This window comes from Pogoniulus pusillus, chromosome 12, assembly GCF_015220805.1.
Source record: "Pogoniulus pusillus isolate bPogPus1 chromosome 12, bPogPus1.pri, whole genome shotgun sequence".
NCBI classification, from domain to species: Eukaryota; Metazoa; Chordata; class Aves; order Piciformes; family Lybiidae; genus Pogoniulus; species Pogoniulus pusillus.
In genome coordinates, this window is record NC_087275.1 from 19923996 (window position 1) to 19943093 (window position 19098).

Consider the following 19098-nt stretch of genomic DNA (forward strand, 5'->3'; position numbering starts at 1 on the left):
TTATGAAGGATGCTTTTGATATCTCTGTGTACTCTTTTGCTTGACTACATTCAGGTGGCCTGTACTGCAAAGAATATATCTCATGTCTGGTCCTTCTGGAAGTTCTAAAAATTGTTTTAAAACAATATTTTCTAGAATCAGTTCCTTAGAGATTGAGTTGCTTTGTACCAGATTGCTTTGTCTCAGATGCCCGTTTTCAAATATTTTGGCTAATTGTGGGTTTTTTTAGGTTCACTACTTTTCACCTTTATTTTCATCACCACTTGCCCAAGGTTGAAAGACTGAACATGGATGTTCTTCAAGAATTCACCCCACAAAAAAAAAACAACCAAGTTCTTATCAGCTGTGTTCTTTCACACTCATCAACTCCCTCTATCTTAAAGTTTCAAATAATTTGTTTCCTTGACCTGTTTGGTTTGTATCACACTTGAGCTTATCTTCAGAGATTTTGCTTTCCTCCAATAAGTCTTTCTCCTTCCTTTTAACAGTAGGGTTTTTTCCTAAGTTCAGTTTTTGAGGCTAACCAGATGCTATAAAGGCATACAGGAAAAGGCTAAGTAAGGAGGTTCTCACTGTCCAGCCTTTTATTCAAAAGTCTGTTTCAAGTATGCCTTTCTGTATTGCTTGTTGTGTTGCTACCACTTACAATGTTATAGCTGCAGTTGTTAACTCCTATGCCAGACTAGTGAGGAAGCAGCTTTCATGGAACCTCCCAACTGAGGCATGTACCTCTCATCTATCAGCTGCACGGATGGAATTCAAATTGGTGCAACCAAGCTAATTCTAACAAGCAGCAAATACACATTTTTCATTAATCAGTCACATTAAATCATAATATTTAAGGCTTAACAAAATGACTATATGTGGCAAAATAGCTTCTTCCTCACACACTGCTGCTCTTAATCAGTGTTAATTAACTATCTGCATCATATAAATTGACAGTAATGTAGATTCTGAAGCAGAATTTAAAGTGTAAATAATGATGAGATAAAAGAGATCTTTTGAGCAAAATCAAAGTATCAAGTAGTCATTATGTATAATCACTCTCACAATTTAATGACATTTTGTGCTGGAATGGGAATATGAACAGGAATTAAAGTGTCTGATGTATTACTTTCTTTTTTTTTCTTTTTAACCATATGTTTGTCCCAACTGGTTAACAAAACATCAGCCTTCCCCTGTGCTTTCAGCAGGTCAGTTGGGACAAACAGCATCCAAGCTGATTGCAGCAGTAATGGACATAAGACGAGAGGAGGCCATGTTGAGGCAAAGATTCTAGTACTCTTTCTTTCAAACCTGCCATATCTGTAAGTCTTAAAGCTAAGGCTGGAAAGCCACAATAGGAGTCTCTAACCCATCATGCAAACAAATCCACACCTAATATGCCTGGCTAACCACACGGGGATGTGACTGAAAAATACACAAACCCTAATTAAAGAGGTAAAGGGGAGACAGATTAAGCAAGAATAAGATCTTTTTTGCTCCTACAGACTTGATAAGCAGCAAACCATGACAAAGTAGATGACAGCATTGAAAAATTCTAACTGCTTTTAAATTTCCTGTATATTTCTGAATGCTTTTATTTTATGACCAGCGCAAAGGGTAACTACAAGAGGAATCCATTTTGTCCATCATCACAGCCTTAGCAGGCAGTAAGGCTGCAGCCATCAGTAAGCTCATTCAACTGAATTGGTTTCTTGATAGAGTTTCTATGCCTAGCACTTCCCAGAGGATCAAGTCCTGAAAGTGGTGTTACTAATATTTCAACACAGGATTGAAAAAGTAGCACAAGAACAATCAAATAAAAGAGAAGGCCAGGGAAACACAAAGAAATGTTAACTTTCAAGCTGGCGTTTCACCCAAAACTTTATGTGAAAGGGGACAGAATACAAGGCACATGTTAATCAGAAAACACTTTGTGTAAGCTTTAGACATACCAGATTGTACAGCGGCATCAGCTGAGTTCAGGGCATAGGCTAGCACCACAGGTATGCCTAGGACCTGTCTCCATGTCCTAATACAGAGCACTTGAGTCAGTCACTTCAATTTTGAAGTTCAGTCCAGGGAAAAAAAAAATCCATCTCTCCCTCTCCCCATTTAGGTTTTCCAAGGATTTCCCCTCGTATGCATATCTCAGAATGGGGAGGGAGGGGAGGGTTGTTGGGGAGAAATTGAAGACATTTTTCTCCCCTTATAAGCTGTGCTTCTTGGGTCAAACAACATCTCTATTCCATCATTCTGGGAATAGTAATATGAAGGTATCTAACATTATTGGTTATGATCACCTTAAGCTATTTTGTTGTATGAACTGAAAATGCAGATAAGATGAAAGGATGAAATCATAATATTCTCCTTTAGTGACAGAGTCGTTAAAGAAACAGGTTAAAAAGAAAACACATGCACAAAAAAAAGTAACAACACAAACCCAACAAAACCAACAAACACACGCTAAAATAAGTCTGGAATATTTCACTTTGCCATTATCCCCTGCAAAGGTGTATACTCCAAACACCTGCTCAATGAAAACAGGTAAATTCATGGTACAATTGTACAATGTAAGTTGTCCAAGGCCAAATTGCATAATGGTGAAATAAAGATTATTTTGCTAGATCAGACCAATGGTCTATCTGCAGTGCTGCATGGCTAGAAAAGACAACTCAAGAAGCCACAGAAGAAGCATAATCATCACTCCTTTAAAAAGGTCTTAACCTGATCTTCTCTATAGTTAAACCACAGGAGAACTGAGAGTCTATATTCCCTTCATAATTTGTTTGCATTAGCCACAGCCATTTAGGATATTTCTGGCTATTGCTAGAGAATTTCTCTTCCTCTTTGGTTATTGTAAGATTCTCAGCTTTAAAAGAAAAACAAATTAAAGACATTTTAACCAAACCACCTCATCCTATACCCTATTGTATTTTGCACCCAGAACCGTCCAGTTAAAAACACTCTCAATTAAACATTCCCAGCCAAACTGCCAGGCACTATAGCTTATAAACAATGTGTTTAACAAGCTTCTCAGCAAAAATCTGAACATTTTTCATTTACTTCATTATTCCAGAGTGAAACTGAGCACTTAGCTTAAGCCTGTGCCTAATTTCAGTGGCCTTTTTTTACTCGCACATTCATCTGTTGTCATGTTTAATCAAGGTGACAAAACCCAGAAAATCAGAAAAAGAGTAGTAAACAGGGTGAGCGTCAAGTCCTGCACATTTAATTACATGAAGGGCTTGGTTGGGAGGAAGGAGATAAATTGACCTTTGTATCAGTTTTCATGAGCTTAGGTGTTCTTTTTAGCCTCCCCGAATGTTAGCCCTGAAAGTGAGGCAATAATGTGATTTTGTCTTTGAAGGAGAGAAGCTGCACCTTGTTATTAACATAAGAGTTCATCAGAGAGGCATGTGAAGCTAAATACTTCATACTAGACAGATTTACATTTGGGGGGAAGTTTCCTTTACAAGCCAAGTATGGAGGAACTTTTCAACATCTTCTATCTTCTGTCTTAAAGAGCAGAGATCACTATCAAACAAAGGCAAAACATCATTTGGTTAATATATTTTTAAAATAATAAATAGCCAGGCTGAGACATCTCTTACTTTACCTTTGTCTTTTTTTTTCCCTATCCATATCTAGGTTTAGTTCTTTATGCTGATATTGTTTGAGATTTGCCCTCCAACCCCCCAGAAAACAAAGAGAGATTTTATTTTTGACAGAAGTTTTTCAACCAGTCTTCCACCTTATAAACAGAGTTCTTGTTTCCTATCTGCTAAACTCTTGCTCCACCATATTTTGTGGTTGTGAGCTGAGTAGGCTATATATTGAAAAAGGGGAATTTCTTTTTCATCTCATTTTGTGTCCTACTGTTCCTGTCTCTTAAGCAAAGGCAATCTCCTTTCTTTTCTCTATGCTGCTTTCTACATCTTTCACCTTGATCGTGTCATCTCTTCAACTGAAGAACTGTAATTATACTTTTGTGTGCCACCATCACTTGGAAGTGTCCTTTCATTTTCAACAATTCGTATCATGCCTCTGGACTTACTCTAGAAAACTTACTGCTAGGTGAATTCAGGGCCCAGTGAAGTCAAGTGAAAATTCTGCCATTGATTCCTCTAGTGCTAGGGTTTCATTTAGTATTGACACAGTCTTATTTCTTCTTGCCATTTATTTCCCACACTCTTTTCAATATACATGCTATTTCTTCCTTTTTTGCAGTACTATTCTCTCTCCATCCATACCTTACGTTTTTTTACTTGGATCCTAGTGCATGATCCTGAGCAGAAAGCTTTAGGCCTTAGTTTGGGATTATTTTCCTTTATGCCCTGGCAACACCAGTAGACTGCTAAGGATTCCTAAGCAAAGGAGAACAGACAAGAGCTATTGTATGCAACACACTGCGCATGGCCAGCCATCCTATTTCACGGTAATACCTTCTCTGAGAACTACCACAAGGAGATCCACTCCCCAGAAGAAAACCTTTCATTCCTCCTTCATACTCCTGCTGCCCTTCTAGCTGCACTAACCTACCAGGAGCATGGAGACAAGCCCTGTGTGTGTGGGTATTCCTGAGAACATCGGGCGATATGTTGATTCTGGGCCAGCCAGTCTCAACACAAAGAGCTAAAAATACAAACTGATAGACCAGGTTGAGAGGAGGTGATCATAGCCACAGCTTGAGCCAAAATGGTCACAATCTGCCAAGATGGTGGCTATTTACTGAGTAGTTTGCAGATGGTACAACTCATGTTCTCACAGCCTATGCCACTGAAGCCCGATGTTCTATCTTTAACAAGTGGTTTTCTCCCCATTTGCTTCAAGTACACAGCATTTTGTTAGCTTTGTTCTCATCATTTCTCACATGATTCGAGGTGTAAGAAAAATGTCCCATCACTTATCAACCTCCAGGGTTCTCATGAAGACATGAATGATATCTAAACATTCTACTACCGACTCCTTTTGGATTCCCACATGTATGTGCTGACATCAGGTACCAAAGCCATGTGTTTCCCAGCCAAGCTCCTGCCATGTGCTCAGAAAAGGGACTGCAAATGCATAGCATTAAGTAGGAGATAGAAAAACGTACTTTCTGTCTGTCTGCTCTCTGTTTTGCAGCAGTACTACTTTCCTGACCAACACTATTTTATTATGTAGCAGTACCAGCTTGCCTCTCCTCCTCCTGCAGCCTTGTGGGGCCTCCAATCAGGGGCAAACCCATTGCATAGATACTTCTGTTTGGTGTCTCTCTTCTACAAGAAGGGCTGGAAGGAAGATCCAGAAAACTACAGGTCTGTCTTCCTGATCTCAGTGCCAGGGAAATTCATGGAGCAGACCACCATGAGTGACATCACGTGTCATACATGGGACAACAAGAAGAGTGGGCCTGGCCAATATGTGGTTATGAAGGGCAATGAAAAGAGATCTGGACAGGCTTGATCAATGGGCCAAAGTCAGTTGTGTGAGGTTTAGCAAGGCCAAGTGCTGTGTGTTGCACTTGGGTCACAACAACCCCATTCAATACTACAGGCCTGTGGCAAAGTAGCTGGCATCAGAAGAGGACCCAGAAGTGCTGGCTGACAGCCATCTGAACAGGACCCAGTAGTGTATGTGGGTGGCCAAGAAGACCAAAAGCATCCTGACCTGTATCAGGAATAGCGTGCCGAGCAAGAGTAGCAAAGTGATTATCACTTTCTACAACTACCTAAAAGGAGCTTGTAGTGAAGGGGTGGTCAGTCTCTTCTTCCCAGTATCAAGTGATAGAATGAGAGAAAATGTGTTGAAATTGCACCAGGGTAGTTTTAGGTTGCACATTAGGAAGAAGATTCTTTACTGAAAGGGTGGTCAGGTATTGGAATAGATTGCCCAGGATGAGGGTGAGGTCACCATCCCTAGAAGTGTTTAAGAAATATGTGGACATGGCACACTGGGACATGGTTCAGTGGCCACAGTGGTCTTAGTTTGAAGATTGGACTCAACAATCTTGGAGGTCTTTTATAAACAAAATAATCCTGTGATTCTATGATCATAGTTGCACCCTACCTGTGATAGCAGAACAGACTACTATAAGGACAAACATAGGCAAGGAACACAGGCCACAGGTGTCCATGAGAGGACAGGGAGGTTAGGAAATCTGGGCACACTGAGCTACTCAAAGATACCCGAGTGATGCTGTGATATAAACTTGAATTTTGGTGCCTGAAGAAGGATTTCCTACGTTTCATTTCCGCCTACACTGCCCATGAGTATCCTCAAGGTTCCTCTATGGACCAGCTGTAGCACAAACATTAGAAGCCAAAAACGAGGCAAGAGCACTCCATAGGTGAGAAATTGACTTCATATACATGAAAGGCCAGTAGGTAAAGATGGCTAAGTCAAGGGTCTTAAGCACACTATGTTGCTAGATTTCAAAGGGCCAGTAAACATCAGTCTAATGTAAATTCTTGCCTCTGCAGAATTCAAGACCAAAACCTTAGAAGATCAAATTCCTCTCTGAGTTTATGTCAACTGTATATTGTAAAATAACATTTTTCACACAAAAGAATTTTCACTTAAAAGCATCAGGTATTCCTCCAAAGAAAAACACACTAGATTAAAAGAAATTAATTAAAAAAAAAAAAAAAAAAAGTGCCTTTCTGACAAATAGTTCATTCTTATGTGTATTGTGCACATGGAGCATGCATTTAACTTACACACATAGAGAGCCAACAACTTAAATGCCATGTTATTTTCAACTACCCTGAGTGCACACACACACTTTTACCTGGTCTTAATATCTTACTGGATATGACTTCCTCAGTCCTCTTTGGCATAATGAGGAAATGCTTTGAAACCAAATGAGGGGAAGAAAATAATAAGGTTACACACATTATGGTTTTACTAACTTTAATGGCAATTAGGCAAAGAAATTATCTGCCTACTGAGGGAATTGAGGGACTGTCGTTAGATGTGTTAAGAATATAATCAATACAACACTTGAGGGACCAGAACAAGATAGGGTAGGGAAATAAAAACCCAAACAAAAAAAAACCCTAACAAAATCAAATTTCTTTTTCCAATTAAAGGACAGAACAAATGACCCAGGAGGTGAATAATAGAAGCAAGGTTCAGAATCTAAAAATATAAAGCAACATTTTTATCTAGCTATAGAAAAGAAACAAAGACAAAAAAAACCCCCAGTACCTGCCTTTTAAAAACTCGGAAGCTTACCTGGTGTTAAAAGCAGAAGCTATTTTTGTGTTTCTAAACCCCCTTAATGCACTTTCTAGTGGTTCATCTTCTAGCAGCATGCTTTTCGTGCACTGTACTTCAAGTGACTCCACTTAAATAATAAGGTCTTGAACTGACCTTGTAAAAGTCTTCCCTTAGAAATGCACAGATAGAAATGAACCTTAAAGGTCAGCCTTACAGAGAATGAAAAAAAAAATCTGATTTTCAAACTGCAGCTTATGTGTGCAGGTAAGGCTTAGGTTGCTTGCAAATGAGAACTGTAAAATTAAACCAGAGTGATTTTCACTTTAGTTAAGGAAATTAAATGAAAAGTATTGATAAAATCCTTACCCTTTTTCCAGAAATAGGACTTTCTTGGTAAAATAAAGCCACTGGACATGCACTTTTCAGCCAAACCAGCCATTTCAGATTCACACTGCAGGCTTAATAAAGGAACAAACACACACACCTTCCTGCCTAACACCTGCATCTTGTCCTACACAGCTTCACTCACGGAGTCACCTACAGCAATACGTGCACCAAACTTGTGCATGGTCACTAGGGATCATTTCCGCTCATCAGTGCTAGTAATACACAGCACAAAAAAAGATTTGCAGAGCAAATCCACAGCTTTCTGCTTGTGGGCTGCAGACTGCACAAGGAACAGGTACGCTTGCCTTTCTGTGTCTCACGACACAGGCAGCAACAGGATCACCACTGTCACGGAGGGTGCAGTGCAGTGGCTGGAGAGATGGAGGACTACTGTGGCCTCTCCACACCTTCCCCATCCAGTGCCACATCCGTCCTCATCTCAAACATCATTGGCCCAATTGAGGAGAAAAAGAATTAGTTTCACTCTACTTCCTGCTAATTACAGAGTGTATAATCTGCCAAACGATGTACATGCTCATGTTGGCTGTGGCCTGCTGCCTCCCCCTGCTATCACAGGCATACTCACTCTGAGGCAGGCAGCGAATGGCTTACCAGTGACAGCTGGCAAACCAGCCTCTGGGAATAAAACATTTTAGCACTTCATAAATTTCTAACAAGGTTTCAAATTGCTTCAGTTTCCCTCCTCTCAGCTCTATCAGCCTAGCAAAGGAGTTGGGGGGAAGGAGGTGAACACTAATTAAATCTGCAGCATAAAAGTACAACTAGTAAGATAGTTCATTATTTTTAATAAGTAGCAATTAGACCACAACTCCAAGGAAAGTCAGATTCTTCCTATGATCCATTGGCAGCACAGGATAAACCAAAATGTATTCTTCTGCCTCAAATTTTTAACATAGGAACAAGTAAAGTGCTTTAAAGTGCTGCTGCATGACATATTTAAACTTAATGGAAGGTGACACACACTGTGCTAAAAACTTGAGGGGAACATGCAGCATAGCTGACATTAATGTTAAGGCTTCGTATTACTATTCAGATAACAAATGGTTTCCAAATTCCTCTGTGAAGCTGCCATCAGGATAAAAAGCTGTATTATCATTATTATTATTGATTAGACAACATATTACATTACACTGAATCTGACATCTTCTCCATAAGAATATATCTAGAATAAAAATAATGGAATGCAAACAGCTATTGATCACATTTATAGCACACTACCTCAAAGGTGTAAGCCAGCAACTCTCCTTTCAATATGAATATAAGAAACAGAGGCACAGATTCAGAGACCAGATGTACCAGAGAAATGGCTACTTGTGAATTTGACAGTACAGAAAGGTTATAAAAGGTAAAGACTTTACATGGAAAATAGGATTATCAGAAAAAAGGTAAGTAGAAACCTATTTCTGAAGAAAACAGATAAATATATTTACTTGGAAGTAAATACCATAGTAGAATAATAATAGCATGTTGTTAGAGCTATACTACTACTAGAGATATACTACTTTGGTAAAATTTGACTGTTAGTACATGCATCCTCATTTTACTAGTAAAGAAAATAAAAGCCAGTATCCCTGAACAGACTGATTCATTTTCATTTAGCTCTGTAAAGAACAGTACCACTTTCAACTTGGGAGTGAAAAAAAAGAGTGCAGAAGAGGCAAAAAGGTATCAAATCTGGGCTATGTCACAGATAAGAGCCCAGAAGTACCTGGCAAACTCCTGCAAGAAGGAATTGAGGGAAAAGAAAAAAAAAGTCAAACCTAAAAAGAATGCACAGCAAAATAAATGCTTTTATTTCATGCTTGTATTTTACAAGAAGAAAGCATTTGCCATCAGGAACACCGCTTGTTGTGTCCCCTTCTCAGTGGAATCTCTAAGAACAGATGTCTCTTTCAAAAACAAAAAGATATTTGCCTGAAAATATGCTTACTTTTAAAGGGAAGTTAAATATTGACAGACAATGTCATGCTGTCATATACTGGGTGACTTCATTAGAAAAAACTGAGGCACCGAATGCTGCTTTCACTTCAGCCTTTACCTAGTGAGACCAGCCTTCATGAATTCCAAGCCCCAGAGACCAAGAGAAAAACTTGGAGTAAGGAAGATTTACTCTTGATGGAAGAGGACCAGCTCAGGGAATACTTAAGCAAACCAGACATAGATAACTCCATAAGCATTGATGGGGTGTGTCCATGAATTCTGAGGTTGACCCCACTTCTTGAGGCTACGCCTGACAATCTTGGACATGGGAACTGGGAAAAATAATTGACAACTAGAGAAAAGCAAATATGACTCCTATCCTGAAGAAGGACAAGAAGCAGGATGCAGGGAACTACAGACTGCCTAGACTTATCTCCATCCCAATAGGGTGATGGAACAGCTAATCACAGAATCAACCAGGTTGGAAGAGACCCAGCACTGATTCTTGGGGAACACCACCAGCTTGTCATCTTAAGGGACAGACTGCTCAAACAATAAATACAGATGTCCAATGATAAGTTGTGATGGTACTGCTGTTTCTAGCTGTAGGATTTGAAGCAAGGGAGATGTTAGTCACTTCAGCCATAGCTCTCACTCTGCAAGTTAGCAAAATTCAAGCAAGAAGTAGGATATATTTAAAACAAGGAAACAAAACCAGGAATTATTAGCCACTGGGGCAGTGCACCAAACTGGTTACTGAACTGCTTATCACCTGGAGTCATTAAATCAAGACTGGCCGCCTATATCAGTCAGGCTACTAAGAAATTGAGCACTAGCTGTGCAGAAAGGAAAATAATCAGTATTCAGGAGATCTGGAGCTGTTCAGGAAACAAATCATATATGTTATTAAATAATGGAAGAGGCAACAACAATTTTTGTAATTATCCTGTCTTCCCTGAAAATGAGGGTATAAAAGAAAAAAAAATATACTTACAAGCAACCCTCCCCCTTAAAACTTACAGAACATCTGTGTCCTCAAAAAGGAAGGAATTTCATATTAAAGATGGTACAATGGAACTTACTAACTTTATTCTGAAAACATATGCAAGAATTAATCTGCATTAATTTTTGTTACACTTTTAGAAGTGATATAAACCCATGCAGCTTTACTGAATGTGTTCTTTAATTAAAACTATGTTTTTTTAATGTGGAAAATTGTTCTGACAAGTTATACCTGGAGCAAGTCTCAATAGCAAATACAACTAAGAAGAAGAAAATGATTGTGTATTATCAAGGGGGTAAAAAGAACATTGGATTTGATCCAATGCAAACAAGACTTTATTTTCACTTCATTTTTTGTAGTTGCTAAGCTGAAGAATGAACACCCTAAACACACACACATTGAAAACAAAACAGCCACCACATGCTCTGCTTTAGTACCTTTAACCCAATCCAGGCACAGATGCTACATGCATTGTTACAGCTTGCATTGCTTCCTCTCTATATTAAAATGAGGAAGCACACAAACTGTTAACATTTGTTTCAGTCTATAGAGTCTCCATTTTAGAAACAAGAGATTTTGCTCTATGTGCAATTTGTCCTGATACTGATTGGAGCAAAGTCTCTTATGCAAGTAAGAAGTCAGTAAAGATGTTACAGGTTAACACCAGCCAAAGTTCACCTTTATCTAAATTCTCCTATGACTGCATAAGGTCACAATAAACTATTTTTGGGTCAGTCAAGGGCTTTTTCTTTATCCTGGAACACATGCTGCTTCTAATCCCTGGTCTCATTATAGCCAACACTACATACATAAGCTTAAGTAACCTGCATTACATAAAGTGATATTGTCCTAATAATTTCCAGCAGAAGCACCAAGGTAAAGCACACATTAGGAATGAGAGACAGACATCATCTCATTGTCTGAGCAAATTAAACAGAAGGACAAATTTGTAATTGCAACAATTTCTGCAGCCAGCCAGAAAAAAAAAATGTAATTGTGTCATTCTTGCCTAATCTACCCAGGGCAAGCAGCAATCTACTCTAGTGCAAGCCCCACACGCAAAAGAATGACCCGAGTCTGGCAGCACTCCAGCAACCTGTTTGACTTTCATCTTTGATAGGCGAGACTGCTGAACAGATTAACAGCTCTGTCTACAGGCTGCTGCTTTCTGGTGCTGCCTGCCTGGGAGTTCAGGACCACTGGGGTGCCTATCCATCCTGAGTCCTCTCTTCACCCCTTTACTCTATTTTCCCAGAGAAGTGTGCAACTGAGCTGCATGGCTGGCACCACACAATGCTCAGGCCAGGCATATCTTGCAGCTCAGACATTCTGCCATACAGCTGCTAGCACCTCTGGGCACTCATCTGCAGTGCAGCACAGCAACAGCTCCACACAGCAGGGGTTATGGAGAGGAAAAGGATGGGCAAAAGGTCGCTAGCCTGGGTATCTAGTACATGCACTGACAGATATACAAGGGTGCAGAACCATGCCGGTTAGTAGCTCAGCTTTGGGGTTATGCATACACATTGAATTGCTCACCAGGATAGAAACAGTACTGGAGGAGAGCAGTATGGCTCAGGTCAGTAAGTAACGGTAACATACTACAGGTGTCAGTCTGAAATCAGTCATATCTATTATGGCAGAAACAGCCCAAAAATATCTCCTGTTTGCATTACATCAAAACCAGTTCTTTGCTGGTCTTGGCTGTAAATGCTAACTTCACATTCATTCTTTTCCTGGGTACTCTGCCTTTTCCGTGCCCTGCCCTGTCAGAAATTGCTCTTCACTGCCTGATGTTGTATTCCATCTGGGCTTTGCTGCCCATAATAATATTTTAATGTTTTGACCTCTCCTTAACATTAAAATTTCCAGGCTTCAAATCCAATTTCTTTTAAATCAGAGTGGACTTTCATAAAAAACACTAGCAGGTCTTACCACTACCTGTTAAACACACAGCATGCAGATTCAGGCAGGAAGATAACATTTGTAGAGTCTTACCAAGTTTTACCAATTGCTAAAAAAACCCATACCAAACTAAAAAAACAAGCCCTGAACACAACAACTACAAAAAAAGGCAGGAAACCAAACCACATGGAACTTTATGTTGTTTGCTACATTAAATGCAAACACTTTCATCTCATGCCACTATCATCTAAAAGCTATCAAGTAAGTAGGCAATGGAAAACATTTGAATTGAGTTCAGTTACGGGCAATCCCCTTTCAGGGCACACATTCCCCTCATCACCGCTGCCTTTACACACACCAAGCTTTAGGTAAAGGACAGGTATGAGGAATGGTTAAACCCACATGAATAATTTGTGGGTTCAATAAATTTACATACCTAGGGCTTTCACCATGCCATCAAATATTAATACATGCTTTTAAGTTATTCCAAGTGCAGAGACAACTATTTAGAAATACAGAACTATGAAAAGTTGTTCATTTAAAAAGCTTTCATTCCAAATCTTTTATTCCACATGAATTCTTGCCAGGGACCCACTACTGAAACAGAATCATAGAATAGGATCTCTGGAGATCATCTAGTCCAACTACACTGCCAGAGCAAGACATAAGGCCTGTCATACAGGAATGCATCCAGGAAGGTTTTGAAAGTCTCTCGAGGAGGACAGATCACAACCTTTCTGGGCAGCCCTTTCCAGTGCTCTATCACCCTTACAGTAAATTTTTTCTTGATGTTCATACAGAACTTGCAATGTTCCAGTTTGCACCAGCTGCCCTTTGTCCTATCACAGGGCACCACTGAAATGAGACTGGCTCCTTCTTGATAACCATCCTTCAGATATTTGTAAATATTAATAAGATCTTCTCCACATTTTCTCTTCTGCAAAGTAAAAGGCCCCAGGTCTTTCACAATCTTTCCTCAAAAGACAGATATTACAGTCCCTTAATGATCCTCTGTTGGAGTCTAATATTTCTCTGTCTCTCTTGAACTGGTGAGACCAGAACCGGACAGGCATAAGACTCCAGATGTGGTCTTGTCAGGTCAAAAGGGAGAGGGAGAACCTTTTTCCACCTACTGGACACACTCCTCTTAATGCACCCCCAAGACACTATAGGCTTTCTTGGCTGCAAGGATACATTGCTGTCCTGTGGAAAATTTATTGTTCACCAAAACTCCAAGACCCCTCTCCATGGAGCTGCTTTCCAGCAGTTCAACCCCTAATCTGTATGGGTACATGATGATATTCCTTTCTAAATGCAAGACTCTACACTTCTCCTTGTTGAACCTTGCTAGGTTCCACTTCACCTAGCTCTTCAGCCTGTCTAGATCCTGCTGAATGGCAGTACAGCCTTCTGATGTTCAATCCAATCCCCTCAGTTTTGTATCATCAGCAAATACACTGACTCTTACCACTGATTACAACCCTCTGAGCTCTACTCTTTAACCAGTTCTTAAATCATCTCATGGTTCAGTCTACCTAATCCACATTTCCTACATTTACCTACAAGGGCATTATTGGAAAGAGCATCAAATGCCTTGCTGAAGCAAGGTAGACAACTTCTACTGCTCTCCCTTCATCTACCCATTCCTTCACACTGTCACAAAAAGTTACAAGATTAGTCCAACATGATTTGCCCTTGGTAAATCCATTCTAGCTATTTCTGATAACATTCTTTTCTTCCAAGTGCTTAGAGATAACCTCCAGAATGAGCTGCTGCATCATCTTCTCAGCAATGGAGGTGAGGTTGTTAACTATACTTTCCTGGATTTTCCCACTTTCTCTTTTTGAAGACTGGACAGAGGTAGGCTTTCCTCCAGTCATCAGGCACCTCTCTCATTCTCTTGCCTTTTCAAAAACAGTGGATAGTGGTACAGCAGCAACACCAGCCAGTCCTCTTAGCATTCAAATGCATCCCATCAGGGCCCATGGATTTGTGCATGTACAGTTTACTCAAACGATTTCTAACCCAATCCTCATTGACCAGTGGAGAGTCTTCCTCCAGGCTATCTGCATGTCTATCTAAAACAAAGAACAAGGCAGCCTTAAAAAAATATGCTTTAGCGGTGCCTTTAAACTCCACAGGCAATTGCCACAAAGTACAGTGCCATAGATGAACAGGGCAGATGTATAGTGACAGAATTTTGATTACCAGAGAGAAGGACACATATATAGGTCAAGCAGAATCACACATATCATCAGAAATATTCATATAGACAAAAGAAACATATTCAGTTTACATATGGGTGTTGGAAGAGATGTTAGCTACTATCCACACAAAAAAAATATTATCCCATTAAAATATTGCTCTATGAAGGTAGGATAGGTGTTATAATGAGTATATGTTATGCCAACATCTTAATGGAGAGTTTTAAGAGGGTCCACTACTTTGAATGTTCAAGTCTCACTAATCTTTAAGTAATAAAATAGCAAAATTTATTCAAAAATTTGGCTTCAGTTTAATGCAGGATGTGGACAAAAACTTCTGAAGTTACAAAACACAATAACAAAAGCAGCCCAAAATACACCAGTGACTTGTCTTAAAAGAATATTGCAACTTTTAATGTGTATTTCAGTAGACTATAAATTTTTTCCTGATGTTAATGCTCAGTGCCTGCAACGTTTTAGGGTACTGTATTTTACCCTGATGAACACATACATTAAGGATTGATTTTAAGGAGATGTTAATGTAACATTTACTGCTATTTTAAAACTGAAGTTGAGACACAAGAGAATGAAGACTGATGGGAGCATGTTTCCAAGATGTAACAGGGCTGTTTTGGGTGATAGTTTTATGACACGTTTTAAGACACTGTGCCCTTAAGAGTATGCAAGAAGGTAGCAGGCAGAGGCCATTAAAGGTTCTCTCTGTAGGACAAATGGTTGTATCAGGAAAAGTGGAACTACAAAACAGTAGAAGGCTGATAAGGGAACTAATATAAAACTGGAAATATTATAGGGTAAAAATCAACTAGCATCTTAACATGCTCTGATGAAATGCTTATGTGATTAGAATGTCAGATGATACAGTGATACAGGCAAATTTTCCACCCTATTTCCTGAGGTTATATATTCACTCCTGCACTAAAAAGGTGAGCCCAAATGCCAGAATAAGCTTTGGAATTGTTGTAAGTGCACTGCCCCATGCCTTTCTAAACCAAACCACTGCACTGAGATATTACCAAATGAAATGTGTGTTTGCCCTTGCATTTTGAAACAGCTGTTCAAAAAGGGATGTTAATTGTTACTAACACACACAAAATGAGCCAATCGTTTTTTCAAGTGTGGTTGAAAGAAGGCAGAGAACAGTGTCTTAATCAAACAATTCCCATGTATATTTAAGCATCATATTTAACAAAATGAAACGAAGTGTCAAAAGGCGACAGACAAATCCCACACAGAACTAAAATAAAACACTCAGTGACTCATTTTTTACTCTGTGATACTCTTTGGAATAAAACTGGTTTAATTTTGATCCGTTATGTTCGTATCCGATTTCTAATGCACAGAAGTCAATGGGGAAATATAAATACTGTCCTCCTCCAAGCATAATTACATCAGAGAGGTGCATGTGGAAGAATGAGAAGAGATGATGTCAATAGAAGAACAACGCTGGCTGTCAAAATATTTGGAATGGAAACTGGAAGGCAGTGTTCAAGCCAAAATAAAGCAAGTTTTCTCCATACAACTAAGAGGGACAAAGAACTCAACCAGTAAATTCTAGATGAAGATTACATGACAATGACACAGTTGCCTGCTGGCATAGAGGGCTGGAGCTGAAGAAATTGGAGAAAACATTTTGAGGGTGGGGACATATTCAGTGTACCAAAATTCAGGCAAACATTTAACTTCCAGTACTAAACCACAGCTATGCTGGCATAGTTCTCTGAAGGAAAATAAGGCAAAAGCACAAACAAAAGGAAATGGGACAATTAATGCATTTCATCTCCAAGATCCCAAGAGGTCAATGGCATCTGGCCTACGCTGAACTTATTTCTGACTATACAGTAGTACACAATCAATATAAAATGATCTCCTAGACTGCAGCTAGAACCTGCATGACTGCTTGCTGGAAATGTGCCTGACATTTAACAGCCTCACATCAAAGCTGCGAATTAAATTGCTAAAGAGGCATTAGGAGCTCTATACACTGCCCATGGAAAAGATCCAAGCCAAAAACAACCAAGCATTTATGATGCTCAAGGGCCTGAGGTGAGGCACAGGAGAACTAACAGACCAACCTTAGGTAATATTTAGCAGATAAGAACCTGTTTTTTCAATGGAGCATGAAGAAAAAATATTGGCTATAATTTATAGTTTTTTCTCTGTGCAGTAATACTATCTGTCTTCCTATCAGCAGTCAGCTCCCTCCCTTTACCACTCCTAGAGATGCAACCACTACAGGGAATATTCACCTTCACCCCTTAGGGAAAAGTTTCATTCAGTATACTTTTACTATATTACTCAGAGGTCATCTCGCATCTCTGTAAATGCGGTTTTAAAAGGAAAACAAAAGAAAGTAAACCAAGCAACCAAAAAACCCTACCCACAAAACTGACAACACACGCTCCAAAAAAAACCTCCAACCAATAAAAGAACATCACAAAACAAATAACAACAACCAAAAAATCCCCACATGACAACAAAACCCCAAACTGAAACACAGCAGTAATGGGGATGGAAATTATAATTTGGGTATAGACTTCAACAAAAGGTCTGCAATATCTCCAATCATTCAAGACTTTCTTTATACTATTCTTGAACTACACTGAACAGATAAGACAAGAAAACTAAAAGGTAAAATGTTCTAGCAGGTAATTTTTTCTTTGAACTTCTGTAATCTGTTTATTTCTATATCTACCTCCAGCTTCCCAAGTGCTTTCATTTAATTTAATCAAATATTTATTTATTCTTATTTTATCTACTTCATTTAATTTTTTTTAATAGAAAACATTTTGGCCTAGACTATTCTGTTTGCACAATCTCCTCCTAACTTTTTTGGCCTGTTTTCTTCTTCCATCCTCATTTTGAAGCTGCTGCTTCAAGTCCAGTTGGAGGAATTTAAAAAAAAATCCAGGGATATTTTTCTGATATACATCCTATAATCTATCTCAGTGCAACTAGCATTGTTTTTCTTTCAGCCTGTTGGAAGAGTCTCCTATGAAATCTGGCAGTATCAGCGTGTTTCTTATTAATATCAAGATTTCAACATGCAGCTACAAATGACAGGTCACAACGTATTTTGAAATATTCCACTTGGTGACTCACCATATTAGGACTACTTGACAAGATTTGCAAAACTAGGAGCATAGTTTATGTAAATTACCACCTGAAGCTCATTTTCAAATAGAGCTAATCAGAAATTATTATTGAACCCAGGAGTGAAGAGGCCAGCTCTGTAACGGGGATGCTTAGCAGGGCTGCAAATAAATTTCTACCAAACAGTTCAACTGCATGGTTTTGTATCCTATATAAAGTTATCTTTCATTGAAGATTTCCATCTCCTTTGTTTCCCTTCTTCTAAAAAAAAAACCCCAAAAAATTAAAAATCAACAAGCACAAAACCAGCAACCAATCAACCCTTCCTGTCATGCAATCAGAAGAATTATTATATGAGAAGAAAACTATTCCCTAGTCAGTTTATCCCATAATGGAACCAGGATCATAGTGCAGCCTGTTGGTACATGGGCCCCTGAAGAGATGACCTGAAGTGGTAGAACCTCTCAAGAGATCCTTTTGCAGCTTTTCATACACTAGCTATAAATAGGGGCTAATATGATTGTCAGAGGACACTAAAGCAGCTGTCGAACTAGATAAATGTCGAGGGCAACTCACTAGAAGTAATATTTGTTTTGTTAGCCCACAAAACAAAATATTTGTATCATTAACACATGATCCATGAATCTATAATACAGCCTTGGGAAAATACTACCATCTCAGACATCCAAGTAACAAACCAAGCCTTTGGAATTAAAAACATCAATAGATCAGATAAGAATGAAAGGAAGCCTAACAGCAAAGAGCTTTTATTCTTTAACACTTCTCCTCCAGTACACTTTTAGCCCCAATTTCATTCTAAAACCTTGTTCTCCTTTCTCTATCCCTATTCTTTGTCTGCTTCTTTTGTAAGCTGAAAACTACTCTTTCCAGAGTTGGACAAAAAATGTATTTTGAATGAGGGGGTAAAAAATGTAATCATTAAATTAAAAAAACAAAAAATCACAATGCTTTTCCATCAAATGCTTCATTGGAAATGCATACTCATGAGCTCTTCTCAGGAAATTCAGAACAGAAGAAGGTGGAAGAGGCTTATCAAATCATTAAACATAGATACGCACATCTGGCCTGTTGAGCACCAAAACCTCCATGTATCACAAAAAGAGAAGCAAAAGATTTCATTCAAATGGAAATTGGAATTTAAAAAAAAAAAAAAATGCACGGAAGGTTAGAGGGGTTTTTTGTTTGTTTTGTTGCTAAGAGTTATAGCAAAGTTATCATAAAGCCATTTTAAGAATACTAAAACTCCTCAGCACACAAACAGGCTTTGTAAGACCACACAAGCCAGAACCAACAGTTAAGGTATTCACTCCCACTGCTAAACTACCATCCCCAGAAGGCAGT

The 19098-nt window shown here is 39.0% G+C and overlaps 1 protein-coding gene across 6 annotated transcripts in view; it reads right to left on the reverse strand.

Moving 5' to 3' along the window:
* DSCAM (DS cell adhesion molecule) overlaps positions 1-19098 on the reverse strand; it is a 459192-nt gene that overhangs the window by 405305 nt on the left and 34789 nt on the right. For 5 of the 6 annotated variants that reach the window (XM_064152541.1, XM_064152539.1, XM_064152547.1 and 2 more), the window contains exon 1: positions 6755-6811. The exons of the other annotated variant lie outside the window; for it this stretch is intronic. In XM_064152541.1, coding sequence (XP_064008611.1) covers positions 6755-6803 — 49 coding nt within the window. In that variant the 5' untranslated portion in view covers positions 6804-6811. Of the gene's footprint in view, positions 1-6754; positions 6812-19098 lie in introns of those variants that run through there. 6 annotated transcript variants of the gene reach the window in all.